Genomic DNA, 14,527 nt, shown 5'->3' on the forward strand with positions numbered 1-14,527 from the left:
TGCAAGTGCAGGTGTGGGGAATCGAACCCGGTTCTCCCAGATAAGTGTCTGCACGCTTAGCCACTACATCAGACTGAGTGAGAGAACTGGGACTGACCCCAGGCCACCCAGCTGGCTTCATGTGAAGGAGTGAGGAATCAAATCCGGTTCTCCAGATTAGTCTTCCAGTCTTAACCACTACACCAAGCCGGAGTCAAAGTGAATTAACAATCGTACCTATTCGTTTATGGACCTCAATTAGCATGCACTATAATTAATTCATGAGTGTTCTCTATGATTAGCAAGGTGTGTTCTTGAGCACCGGCCGTATCAATAAATAGCCACTATGCAGAAGTCTGTGAAGTCGCAGATTGTTTCTGCACTCTTTGCTTAGCCAGATGGGGATTCCACAGGTTCTGTTGTCGATGACTGGGGCCATTTTGGGATTTCCTCTTTGCCTGGTGTTCTTAGCAGCTTGGGTGGCTTACATTTATTTCTTTAGGTCTGAATTCCCTCCTGAGTTGGGCTACCCCGTGAAGATGAGGCTCACCCATATCGGAATCTTGGCCACCTACGGACTAGTAAGTGTGTGTAGCTTTTTTATCGGGGGCTTTCAAAATGGTTTCAGTCAGCGCCTTTTTTGTAGCAGGACCTCCTTTGCATATTAGGCCACACACCCCTGATGTAGCCAATCCTCCTGGAGCTTACAGGGATCTTCTTACGTGGCCTATTGTAAGCTCTAGGAGGATTGGCTGCTTCAGGGAGGTGTGGCCTAATAGGCAAAGGAGTTCCTGCTACAAAAAAAAGCCCTGGTTTCAGTGTGCAAGACATGAGAATGCATCTGCCTGGTGTGGAGAGGATGAGCTTGCATCGTTGCTATCATGATAGTTCATGTTTTTAGAGGGTTTTGGTTCATCCCACTTGTGTGCTCCTTTAGTTCACCCCACTCATGCGCTCCTTTTGCTGTTCGCACTCTGCTTTATACAGGAGAACAGCAGCAAAGGTCTTGCTGAGAGACCTTCTTCTACAGCAGGGGTCCCCAACCCCTGGGCCATGGACCGGAACCGGTCCATCGCCTGTTAGCAACCGGGCCGTGAGTTGTATAATTATTTCATTATATATTACAATGTAGTAATAACAAGAAGAAGACATTAGATTTATATCCTGCCCTCCACTCCGAATTTCAGAGTCTCAGAGCGGCTCACAATCTCCTTTATCTTCCTCCCCCACAACACACACCCTGTGAGGTGGGTGGGGCTGAGAGGGCTCTCACAGCAGCTGCCCTTTCAAGGACAACTCTGTGAGAAGCTATGGCTGACCCAAGGCCATTCCAGCAGCTGCAAGTGGAGGAGTGGGGAATCAAACCTGGTTCTCTTAGATAAAAGTTTGCATACTTAACCACCATATCCAACACTTTAGAAATAAAAGTGCGCAATTGTATCATCCTGAAACCATACCTCCACCCCGGTCCGTGGAAAATTTGTCTCTTACAGAACCGGTCTCTGGTGCCAAAAAGGTTGGGGACCACTGTTCTACAGGAAAGAAACTTCGGTACTGCAATCTCCAAGATATGGAATTCTTTGATGCTACAAAGAATGGGGTGGGAGGGGGAAGTCAGTTCAATTGGTTTCCGGACTTAGCCCATCTTCATACAAATGTTAATAGGTCTAGACAATGGGATGGTCAAGCCCACCGCCCTTCTTCAAGCAGGGAAGAGACTTGGAGGTGTTAAAGACTAGAGCAGGGGTGGCCAAACTTGTTTAATGTAAGAGTCACATAGGATAAATGTCAGATGTTTGAGAGCTTCAAGACATGAACATCAGATGTTGCAGAGAAGGAAGGAAGGAAATAGCTGGGGAGGAAGGGAAAGAAAGAAAGAAAGAAAGAAAGAAAGAAAGAAAGAAAGAAAGAAAGAAAGAAAGAAAGAAAGAAAGAAAGAAAGAAAGAAAGAAAGAAAGAAATTTAACTTTAAATGCATTATCCAAGCTGCCAGCTAGCTTGGCTTGTAGAGGTGATTTAAAGAGACAAATGCCTTCTCCAAGCTGGCTGATGAGGTGGTAGGGCCTTTGAGAGCCACACAATATGTATGAAAGAGCCACATGTGGCTCTTGAGCTGCAGTTTGGCCATCCCTGGACTAGAGAGACTTCAGGAAGGAAACTCCTGAAGAGTTTCCAGGAAAAGTCCTTCTGGCCTGGCCTGATCTGTCCGTGGGTGGGGAACAGAGAGATGATAAATTTCCAGGAAGCTAGGAGGAAGGTCTCATTTGCGCTGAGTTCATCAGAGCAAACAGAACTCTTAACTGAGATTCGGAGAAGGTGACCATTAACTAGGGATGTGCAAAAAAATATATATATATATTCGGTAGTACACGGATTTGGAAATATACGGGGGGGGGGGGGGAATGCGGAATCCCGTATATTTCTGAATTCCGTAGTGGGAATAGCCGCATATATGGTAGATGCGCAGCTATTTCTGCATATACGGCCCCATTATACCCTATGGGCCATTGAAATCAATGGAAAATAGGGTATATTTGAAGCCGCCTGGAGGAGAGGGGGTTTGAGGGAGAGCCCCCAAATTTGCAGGGGACCTGCAGGGGACTTTCCCCTACAAACCCCCCAAGTCCCAAAAAGATTGGGCCAGGGGGTCCAATTCCTGGGGCACCCAAAGCCAAACCTAACTTCACACCAGAGAATCTCTATAGGACCCAAATGCACTATATACATCTATCTATTCTATGAACCCTGCCACACAAAACACAATCTGCTCAAGGCTGCAGCAAACCCAGATGCCAGCTCTCCAGCTCTGCCCCAAAGAACGCGGGGAGAGCTGGCCAAGCACAACAAGCATGCTGGCTCTGGGTCTCTCACCCAGGTGCCAGCTTCCTTGCCACAGAACACACAATCTACAGATGCCAACTCTCCAGCCCTGCCCCAAACATCACGGGGAGAGCTGGCCAAGCACAACAAGCCTGCTGGTTCTGGGTCTCTCACCCAGGTGCCAGCTTCCCCCCCCAAAAAAAAACCAGAACCAGGAAAAGGGACAACAGGAGAAGGCCAAAAAACTCAACTGTTAAAAAGTGGCCTTTTCACCAATAAGAAACCTCAGGCCAAATCAGTCAACAACACCCCACCCCACCCCTAAAACCAGAACCAGGAAAAGGGGGACTACAGGACAGGAGGATGCAAAACCTGCAACAATAGAGAATAGATCCAAACAGAAGGCCAACACAAACTCAACTGTTAAAAAAGTGGCCTTTTAAACAATGAAAATTAGGCCAAACAGCACCCCCCCCAAGAACCAGAACCAGAAGAGAAAAGGAACAACAGCAGCACAACACAGCAGCAACAAATCAAACACAGAATCCTTTTAAAACACTAAAAAACTTAACTTTTAACAATACAGGAACTTTACCAACCCCTCCCCCCAAAAAAACCCTTTCACCCTAACCCCAAGAAATCCAAGCCACCCAAATCAGGAAAAGTAAAAGGACACTGCACTTTTAAAAGTCCTCTCACTAGAGTAAGATATGGGCAAATTGGCAAAAAAAACCCCACCCCAGGCCCCCTCCCCCAGCAGAACCCCCTAACCCTAACCCCAAATAAACTACCCACCATCCAAATCTGGATAAGTAAAGGGATTCTGCGTCTTAAAAAGTCCTTTTACTAACTAAAATACAAACAAGAACCCCAGGACTGTCTTACCTTAGACGTCTTCTCTACTCCAGGCAAGTCTGGTAAGGCTGAGAGAGAGCAGCAGCAGCTGAGGCCAAGGGCCAGCACAGCACAATCTCTCTCACACACCAACACAGCAGCAATGGAGGAGTCCAACCAGGCAGACTCCTTAAAAAGGTTCTCTGGCCCTACAGAGAGCAGTTTCAAAAAATAGCACTGCTCTGTGATTGGCCAGACAACAGTGCTTACTTGGATACCCAAGTAAGCAAAAGATCAAAAGAACAACAATGTTGCTGATGGCTGGGGGATCAGCTACACAACAGCCCTGAAAAGCATGCATTTGCAATGCATTTTGCAAATGCATGCTTTGGATTGGCTGCTGGGGCTCCTCTTCCCTCTTCCCCCCTGATCCCAGGAAGGCTATGGGAGAGGCGGGAAAAGGCTACCAAAGGTGGGAAAGGAGGCAAGCAGCTCCCCTGAGGCTGCAGAAGCCCCTTTCCCACCTTTTGCATTAAATTCCGTATACTTCCGAATATCTATACGGAAGTATATGGGGAGCCATACTCGGCTCTCGCGTAATGGGCCCCAATTGGATTTGGCTGTATGCGATTCCGTTAACAGCCGAATCAGGGGTGATTCGGTGGTTGATTCGATTCGGCCAAACCGAATGCACACTCCTACCATTGACCTGGCCTGTGCTGGCCTGAAGAGCTAGAGAAAGCTGCAGGGTAATGGATCTCTGTAGAGGTCTATAGCATCTAAACTGAGACCGTTTTTGCACACAGCTTACCATGCAGTCACATTCCTGTTCTCTCCGCAGCATCTGTTGGATTTCCCATTATCTGCGCCGGAGTTACAGGAAGTGCCGCAGCTTTTGAATAGCAAATGTAAACTGGGTTTTAGCGGTTTATGTTTGCTACGCAAAAACCGTGGCACTTCCTGTAACTTCAGCGCAGATAGTGGAAAATCCAACGGATGCTGCGGAGAGTACAGGAATGTGACCCTGTGGTAAGCTGTGTGCGAAAACGGTCTAAGTGTCTTCCTGTCCAGTTTGGTATAGCCAAAGAGAGCCAGTTTGGTGTAGTGGTTGTGTGTGGACTCTTATCTGGGAGAACTGAGTTTGATTCCCTACTCCACCACTTGCAGCTGCTGGAATGGCCTTGCATCAGCCATAGCTCTTGTAGGAGTTGTCCTTGAAAGGGCAGCTGCTGTGAGAGTCCTCTCAGCCGCACCCATCTCACAGGATGTTTGTTGTGGGGGAGGAAGCTAAAGGAGATTGTGAGCCGCTCTGAGACTCGGAGTGAAGGGCGGAATAAAAATCCAATGTTTTCTTCTTCTTCCTATATTTTATATGACATATGATAGGGCATGTATGGGGGTGGGGGGCAGAGGAATTGCATTTTCCCCATTTCTTTTGAATCCTTTGCTCAATCTGGTGCTGTGCTAAAAGTATGCATGTGAACATTTCCTTTTTAATAAATGCTTTATAATTTTTGATGATGCTAGTGGTTCTCTATACCATATAGACACACTGTTTTAAAAGGAGGCAGGCAGTTGGCAAGTGGCTATTCCTCCAAGGGTGCACAAGGCAATAAACTGTCCCCATGGTAACCAGACACTAGCCAGTGTGAGAGACACAGAGGCAAGGCCTCAGAACTTGGAAGGGAAGCTGAGAGCCCCGACCCTCCAAGTGGGCAATTCCCTACAAAGGTCAGATGGTGACAGTGGTTATCTGAGAGAGGAAGAAAAGTTTCTCCGGGTATTTGAAAACCTTGGAGGGAAGGGTGGAACAGGGCCTGCAGGCTTGAGCAGACCCATTCCACCACAATCCCAAAGAGCTACATAGGGATGATGTTGAATCTCCACTTGCTCTTTTAGCCCCTGAACCCCCAGTTCAATTTTGCTCCTCTGCCCTTGAACAAATGAAAGCCAGTTTGGTGTAGTGGTTAAGTGTGTGGACTCTTATCTGGGAGAACCGGGTTGGATTCCCCACTCCTCCACTTGCAGCTGCTGGATTGATCTTGGGTCAGCCATAGCTATCACAGAGCTGTCCTTGAAAGGGCGAACACTTTCAGCCCTACCTACCTCACAGGGTTTCTGTTGTTGAGGAGGAAGGTAAAGGAGATTGTAAGCTGCTCTGAGACTGATTCAGAGAGAAGGGCGGGGTATAAATCTATGGTCTTCTTCTTCTAAAACCGATTTATTTTTGTTTTGGAGGTAACAGACAACTACGGTTGCCAAGTCCAATTCAAGAAATATCTGGGGACATTGGGGACGGAACCAGGAGACATTGGGGGCGGAGCCAGGAGCAAGGGTATGACAAGCATAATTGAACTCCAAGGGAGTTCTGGCCATCACATTTAAAGGGACAGCACACGTTTTTAAATGTCTTCCTTCCATAGGAAATAATGAAGGATAGGGGCACCTTCTTTTGGGGCTCATAGAACTGAACCCCGTATTCCAATCATTTTGAAACCTGGGGGGTACTTTGGGGAGAAGCACTAGATACTATACTGAAAATTTGGTGCCTCTATCTCAAAAAACAGTTCCCCCAGAGCCCTCGAAACCTCCAGATCAATTCCCCATTATACCCTATGAGAATCGATCTCCACCTAGGGAATAATGAAGTGCTCAGCGGATGTTTCCCTCCCCCCCCCCCCCCGTTTCTGGCGATTCTGAAGCAAGGGATTGGCCTCTCAACTCACAAGTTGCTGCCAACTTCTTCAAAGTAACACAGACACTCCGTTTCAAGAGGAAGCCTTTCAATCGGAGCCTGAAGCCTCCAGAGGTGGAAAGGCACATGGGCCTCTGGGGGCGGGGCTTCCCCCTGCCGGCCAGCTGACTGGGGGCGGGAAGGAGCCTGGGAAAGCGGAGGAACCCCCGCTGGGACCTGGGGATTGGCAAGCCTACAGACAACAGGATAGGAAGTTATAATGAATTGATTCTCAAGTCTCATTTCCTGCTTCCTCATACGTTATTGATACATCCATAAAACCTGTATTGTACAGATAAATACTATATTTATTAAAAAAAAATACATGCACCTAATATAAATCCATCAGCAAACTTGACAGTGAACCTAAACCACTGACAAAATATTAAGAAATGTTGAAAGGACTTACACAGGGAGCTTTGGATCGTCCATAGAAGTAAATAAATGCCATCGTATACTGGGAGTTTTGTGTTCCATTTTGGACACCACACTTTAAGGAGGATATAGATAAGCTGGAATGGGTCCAGAGGAGGGTGACAAAGATAGTGAGGGGTCTGGAGACCAAGTCCTATGAAGACAGGTTGAAGGAGCTGGGCATGTTTACTTGGTTGAAGGAGCTGGAGAGGCGGTGGCTGAGAGGTGATATGATCACCATCTTCAAGTATTTGAAGGGCTGTCATATAGAGGGTGGTGTGGAATTGTTTTCTGTGGCCCCAGAAGGTAGGACCAGAACCAATGGGTTGAAATTAAATCAGAAGAGTTTCCAGCTCAACATTAGGAAGAATTTCCTGACAGAGCAGTTCCTCATTGGAACAGGTTTCCTCAGGAGGCAGTGGGTTCTCCTTCCTTGGAGGCTTTTAACCAAGGCTACATGGCCATCTGACAGCAATGAAGAGCCTGTGAATTTAGGGGGAGGTATTTGTGAATTTCCTGCATTGTGCAGGGAGTTGGACTAGATGACTCCGAGGGATCCCTTCCATTCTATGATTTATTGTTATTGTTATTGGTTATTGGCAGGGGTGGGATTCTGACAGGAGCTCCTTTGTATATTAGGTAGCTAATCCTCCAAAAACTTACAGGGCTCTTTTTTGCAAGCTCTTGGAGGATTGGCTATATCAGGAGGGGTAGTCTAATATGCAAAGGAGCTCCTGCTAGAATTCTACCCCTGGTTATTGGCTAGTAGAGTGGCCTTACTCTGGCAAATGGGTTCGTGGTTCACTTTCTTGCAATTTAGGAAATCTGTTTGAATTGAACACATAGACATGTGCTACGTAGCGATTAGTGGTGAAGAGTGATGATTTTTCCCATGTTAACAGCCCACTCCTGAAAAGTGAAATACTTTTTCAAGCTCCTCTTCTTCAAAGCAATATACACTAGTGGGGCCTTTTCAGTCTACATGAAGTTCTAAACTAAAGGACTGTAAGCATCAATCTTCTGCCTTTTATCCATATAACCAGGACTACATAGCATGGAAGATCGGCCTCTGCAATGAACATACCATTATGAGGAAATTAATTGATGGAATCCCACCTTTAAAAGACAAGAAGCTTCATATTCAGAATCTCCAGTTTGAAGGCGTGACTGTGAGGCTGTACCAGCTCAAAACACCCACCACAAAGCCCAGAAAAGGAATCCTTTTTTATCATGGAGGAATTGGCATGTGGGGAAGCATTGGTAAAACAAAAGATATACTTTAAACTTTATTGTAATGACTTCGCGAATGTGCTGATGGTTGATATCAATTGATAGTTCTAAAGCTGATATCTGTCAAGCGGGGTATCGATACCTAAATGAGAGAAGGGGGGTATTGTATGTTTGTTTGTTTTTCCAAAGGAGGGTGAGTACGAAAGCTGGATCATCTACTTAGTATCACAACCAAAAAATATTTCAGCATTTGTTGCTGCATTCAGGGGATCTCAGATCTGACAATGAGCCACAGTAGCAACTGCTTTCATCATTATCTGGCCAAAATTTTGTACCTGTAATGATCAATTGTAGTGAGCCAGTTTGGTGTAGTGGTTAAGTGCGCAGACTCTTATCTGGGAGAACCGGGTTTGATTCCCCACTCCTCAACTTGCACCTGCTGGAATGGCCTTGGGTCAGCCATAGCTCTTGTAGGAGTTGTCCTTGAAAGGGCAGCTTCTGGGAGAGCTCTCTCACCCCCATCCACCTCACAGGGTGTCTGTTGTGGGGGAAGGAGATAAAGGAGATTGTAAGCTGCTCTGAGACTCTGATTCAGAGAGAAGGGCGGGGTATAAATCTGCGGTCTTCTTCTTCTAGTGAAATTGTCATCCATCCAGCACAGCAACAATGGCAATGCCAGAAGATATTGGTAACCATCTGCAGTTCTCTGCTTATTCTTACACCTGATTTGTCCAAGAGCCAATGGGTTACGTTAACCCCTATTATTGCATAATAGAAGCACAATTTCTGTGGTGTGGGTGGTCTATGCAGTACAATGCTACTAAGCCCTAGGGAACATAACGTGCTTTGACATGCTTTAGAGGTGTGCTGTTTGCAAATGTGCCATTAAGCAATAGTTTCTGTGCTCTATTTAATCTTCTTCATTCTTTATAACTTCCTGTCCTATTGTCTGTTACCTCCAATCAGTGAAGCAACAGTAGGTAGATTCACCTGTAGTGGTGGTGGGCGATCGTTTTCGTTGTGACACCATTGGAAATTAGTACTGTTTCTCTGCTTCTCCAGATTGTGCCAAGCCTGTTGTCTGACTGCAGCCTATGATTCTATGATTTTATGATTCTGATTCTCTGCTCTCTGGATAGCCGAAATATACATTTTAAAAAAAATAAGCAGGAGGGGTTTTTTTGAGCAGGAACAGACAGGAAGACAGTTCCAGCTGGCATGGTGCCAGGGGGTGTGACCTAGTATGCAGATGAGTTCCTGCAGGGCTATTTTTGTAGGAAAAGACAATGGTGATGTCAAGGGGTGTGGCCTCATATGCAAATGAGTTCCTGCTGGGCTTTTTCTACCAAAAAAGCCCTGCAAAATAAGCAATACCAGACCAGCACTGACTGGTTTCTGGAGAATGGACCCCAATGTCAAACTAGTCCTAGTGTTGAATAATCTGGACATGAGCTTGTGGAAAATTATGTACCAAACTCTGTTGTTTCCTCCTACCCAGATTCCCATGAACGAATGTGTCGCTATCTTGCCAGGGAAAGTGACTCAGTGGTTGTCTCCGTTGGGTAAGTCAGTTTTGTCTGGTCTAATACATGTTACTGATTTGATTATAGTATGCAGGGGTGGAATTCTAGCAGGAGCTCCTTTGCATATTAGGCCCACACACCCCTGATGCAGCTAATCCTCCAAGAGTTTACAAGGCCCTTTTTTGTAAACTCTTGGAGAACTGGCTACATCAGGAGTGTGTGGCCTAATATGCAAAGGTGCTCCTGCTAGAATTCCACCCCTGATAGTATGAGAGTGCATAGGGGCTAGCCAGATGACATCAGATCGTGGAAGCTATCTAGATTGGTCCTTGCAATGACAAACCATCTCTGACTCTCACTTGCCTTGAAAGCCTCACACTGGAGTCTCCATAACTCAGCTGCCAACCTGATGGCATAAGAGATCATGGACTAGTCCAGTGTCTTTTTAAAAAATCTGCATCTCCAAACAACTTCTTAAACAGGGGTGGCCAAACTGTTGCTTGGGAGCCAAATGTGGCTCTTTCACACATATTGTGTGGCTCTCAAAGCTCCCACCCCAACCTATCAACCAGCTTGGAGAAGGCATTTGTCTCTTTAAATCACTTTTCTAAGGCAAGCTAGCAGGCAGCTTGGATAATTTATTTAAAGTTAAAGTTGCTTTCTTTCCACCTCCCTCCCCATCTATTTTCCTTCCTTCCTTCCTTTTCTCAAACATCTGATGTTCATGTCTTCTGGCTCTCAAACATCTGACATTTTTATCCTATGTGGCTCTTACATTAAGCAAGTTTGGCCACCCCTATTGAAAAAAAAGCATGACACAGATTCATTTTATTTATTTATTCCCTCTCCAATTCACTTTCTTCTCTCAGTTCAAAAATATGTATACTTAAAATACATCAGCAGTACAGTAGTACCTGCTTGAACACTGAGATTGTGTTCCTGAAAACAATGGTCAATAAAACCGTTCTAGAAGAAGTCTTAAAAACACAGGATCTAGTAGAAGATATTGGATTTATATCCCGCCCACCACTCCGAAGAGTCTCAGAGCGGCTCACAATCTCCTTTACCTTCCTCCCCCACAACAGACACCCTGTGAGGTGGGTGGGGCTGGAGAGGGCTCTCACAGCAGCTGCCCTTTCAAGGACAACCTCTGTCAAAGCTATGGCTGACCCAAGGCCATGCCAGCAGGTGCAAGTTGAGGAATGGGGAATCAAACCCGGTTCTCCCAGATAAGAGTCTGCACACTTAACCACTACACCAAACTGGCTCTCCATAGTAGAGATGTGTTCACACTGCCACCCTTTCTGAGTGATACAGAAGGAAGTGGCATTCTGTTAGGGGCCTGAGACTGCCTTCTCTGTCACCCTCATGACTTCTACCAAACAGAGGCAGATGGCCATCTGACAGTGATGCTGATTCTGTGAACTTAGGCAGATCATGAGAAGGAGGACAAGAAGGGCTACATCAGTGCTTCATTCTTCTGGCCCTTTCTTACATGCTCAGGGAAGTGCTGATTACAACTTTGGGGTCAGACAGCTATTTTCTCCAGCTAGGAATCCTGGAGCGTTTTTGCCATCTTCTGGGCATGGAACAGAGGTCACTAGGTGTGTGTGAAACAGAGGTCACTAGATGTGTGTGTGTGTGGGGTGGGAGGTATTTGTGAATTTCTTGCACTGTGCAGGGCGTTGGATTAGATGACCCTGGAAATCCCTTCCAACTCTATGATTCTCTGATTGCATTCCAGCCCTATGTAGGTCTTTCAGAGATCGCTGATAAAGTTGGGCGATAGCTCCCCACCCTGCAATACTGTCACATCAGTCCAACTATATTTACTCCTGACTGGGTTGAGCACTCTATGAAGCCACCGCCCAGCTCTCCTCCTCTACATTGTATTTAGAAAGAAAGAAATCCAAGCTGAACTGTGTCAGAATGAAACAGCTCTTTAAAAAGGCACATCAAACAGGGCAGCCAGTGATGTCAATAAACAGATCCAGGCAACGAGCCCTGCGAAGGTCTCTCAAAATAAGATTCTCTTCCACAACTCAAGATTTAGATCGGGAGATGCTGGAACAGTGCTGGGGTTGTTTATTTGTCCCCAACATGCACGCCAGAGCCTTGCAAGGGGGTAAATAATGCCTCCCTCGTGCTCTTTCAGCTTGGGAAAACAGCACAGAGAAAAGGAAGGAGCTGCCCCTCCACGGTACTAGACTCCCAATCAGAATTGGGCTCCCATGGTGCTTTTTACATGGAGTCCCACAAGGAACTCACAGTGGCGGTATGGTTGCAAGCTCGTGTTGCAGACTTGTGCAATTTGCAATGTATCATTTGGGTCTAAGTGAAATCCTGAATGCTGCTTCAGCATCATGGTAAACATCAGATAGGCTCTGGAAATTTTAGGACTTTTCTGCATGTGTCTTTTTTGTTGGTTGTGTGCCCACACTGCATTTCCCACCCCCTTTTGTTCCCCCTAGTGGTCGCTTTTATATTTCCTCTGTATCCCCAGTTTCTTTCCCTGCACTTTGAACTTGCTGACTGGAATAAGCCAGTGATACACTGATGAAATATTGAAGCCACCACCAGAGGGAGCAAAACACATGCAGAGAATAAAAGAAACCTAATGTAATACAGGCACGCAAGCAACGAAGTGGCACATGCAGAAAAGCCCTCCGTCTCAAGGTCACCCTAAAATGTCCCATAGCTCTTGGAGCTATGTTTCTCAAGGCAAATCCTTGTGTTTTGAACCTGGCTGAGGCAGTATCCAAGATAGAGTTGCCAAGTCCAATTCAAGAAATATCTGGGGACTTTGGGAGTGGAGCCAGAAGACTTTGGGAGTGGAGCCAGGAGCAAGGTTGTGACAAGCATAATTGAACTTCAAAGGTGTTCAAAAGGGGTGCCACTGTGGTTGATAACAAACAAATGCCATGAGAAGTGAAGAATCTCTTCCTCTCCTTCTCTTCTTCCTTGCCAGCCTCTCTTCAAAAAACCCTCCATGTTTCAATAACATTGGACCAGGGGATCTAATTTTATGAGCCCCAAAAGAAGGTGCCCCTATCCATTATTTCCAATGGAAGGAAGGCATTTAAAAGATGTGCAGTCCCTTGAAATGTGATGGCCAGAACTCCCTTTGGAGTTCAGTTATGCTTGTCACAACCTTGCTCCTGGCTCCACCCCTAAAGTCTTCTGGCTCCACCCCCAAAGTCCCCAGATATTCCTTGAATTGGACTTGGCAACCCTATTACTGGGTGGTGGTAGACCTGAGAACAATTTCCCTTCCTGAGGTCCAGGTTGGACAGGGCAGCCATGTTCCTCCCAGCAGCCAGCTGGAATGAACTGGTGTGGCACATGGTAAAACCTGTCTACCTGAGAATGCCTGTGCTCCCAGTCAACAGATCACACAAAAGGCAGGAAGTCAAACCCCCCATAAGCAGGCTCTGAAATCTTTACTGGAAACATCTGGATCATCCACTCTCTGGTACACAGCCAGGTGTTTGCAATTGTAGCCGTGCCAGCAAAGACACGGAACACAGAGAGCTTTTCTTTTCCTGTTTACTGAAGATGATTCAATCACCAATAAGATATGCTGGATTGATGAGGTGTTTGTTACAGGTATCGTTTGTCTCCTGAACACCCATATCCTGGGCAGTTCCAGGACTGCCTGGTTGCCACTATCCACTTTATGAAGAACGCCGAAGACTACGGAGCCGACCCTGAGTGTATCATCATTAGCGGAGATAGTCTAGGGGGCACATTAGCGGCGGCTGTTTGTCAAGAATTGGTCAAGAGAACGGATCTCCCCAGAGTACGTGCTCAGATCTTGCTCTATCCTTTTCTACAAGCCATCAACTTCAATTTGCCTTCCCATCAGCAAAACCAACTTGTACTCCCATTTTTCCAAAGAATAGTCGTAGAAGCAGGTCTGCAGTATCTCAAGAAAAACCAGTCTTTAGCGAAAGAGTTAAGGAAAGGCTCCCACATCCCTGAGGACATGAAAATGAAGTTGAGAAACTGGATAAGTCCAGAGATCATCCCAAAGGAATTCAAACTCAGAGGCTACAAGCCACCACCGGCAGCTGTCTTCTCACCAGAAATTTACCAACAAGCCCAGGTGGCTTTTGAGACCACATTTTCACCCCTTCTCGCTGATGCCAATGTTGTCCGGCAGCTTCCGGAGATGTTCATGTTAACGTGTGAATACGATATCCTCAGAGACGATGGACTACTGTATAAAAAGAGGTTAGAGGATGAGGGGGTTCCCGTGTCTTGGTGCCACCTTGCAGATGGATTCCATGGAGCCCTCTACACCATTGATTTTCCTCTGATTTCTGTTTCATGTGCCAAAAGAGGGATGGACCATGTTGTGAATTTTGTAAAAGGGTTGTAAACAGTCTTATCTGGAGCCGCTGGTTACCTTGTTGGTTGAAGCAGAAACAAACCCTACGATATATTCCATTGAGCTGTGAAGTTTGCTCAGTTCTTACTTTGTTATTTAATTTTGATTTGTCGAAAGCAAGTCCACGTAGAATCAGATAGTTTATGTCGTAGGCTCTATGACACCCAGCATTGTCAGCTGCTTTGTCTTAAAAGAAATAGTACCTACATCAATATCTCTGGGGCAGCCCAAAACACATTTGTTTCCTAGTGCACCAACACAACCTCAAACGCCAGTCATTCTTACAACATGCATCACAAAGGCATGCACACCTCATTTGGGTTATTTGAATTTCACAATGTCTGTTTAATAATAGGTGGTGGCATTTACGAGGGCTGTGGAAGGTAAAATCCTTTGTGCTCCAAATCTAGGAGTTTTACCTAAACTAGGACTCATGGTGTGGTTAGAAGCACCCAGGGCTTTTTTTGTAGCAGGAACTCCTTTGCATATTAGGCCACACACTCCTGATGTAGCCAATCCTCCTGAAGCTTACAGCAAGCCCTGTACGAAGAGCCCTGTAAGCTCTTGGAGGATTGGCTACTAGGGTTGCCAAGTCCAATTCAA

General features: G+C 46.1%; 1 protein-coding gene across 1 annotated transcript; it reads left to right on the forward strand.

Moving 5' to 3' along the window:
* The first annotated feature begins 377 nt into the window (after nt 1-377).
* Nucleotides 378-13,915, forward strand: LOC132587094 (arylacetamide deacetylase-like 4). The gene is made up of 4 exons (XM_060259301.1): nt 378-560; nt 7,825-8,041; nt 9,510-9,573; nt 13,141-13,915. Exons 1-4 carry the CDS (start codon nt 378-380, stop codon nt 13,913-13,915), a joined length of 1,239 nt encoding a protein of 412 aa, XP_060115284.1.
* Nucleotides 13,916-14,527: the final 612 nt, after the last annotated feature.

The sequence above is a fragment of the Heteronotia binoei genome, chromosome 18 (assembly GCF_032191835.1).
Source record: "Heteronotia binoei isolate CCM8104 ecotype False Entrance Well chromosome 18, APGP_CSIRO_Hbin_v1, whole genome shotgun sequence".
Taxonomy (NCBI): domain Eukaryota; kingdom Metazoa; phylum Chordata; class Lepidosauria; order Squamata; family Gekkonidae; genus Heteronotia; species Heteronotia binoei.

Coding starts and splice junctions, on each gene's coding strand:
- LOC132587094 (XM_060259301.1), top strand. CDS start 378: ATGGGGATTCCACAGGTTCTGTTGTCGATGACTGGGGCCATTTTGGGA. Junction 561..7,824: donor TCTTGGCCACCTACGGACTA/GTAAGTGTGTGT, acceptor CCATATAACCAG/GACTACATAGCATGGAAGAT. Junction 9,574..13,140: donor TCAGTGGTTGTCTCCGTTGG/GTAAGTCAGTTT, acceptor TGTTTGTTACAG/GTATCGTTTGTCTCCTGAAC.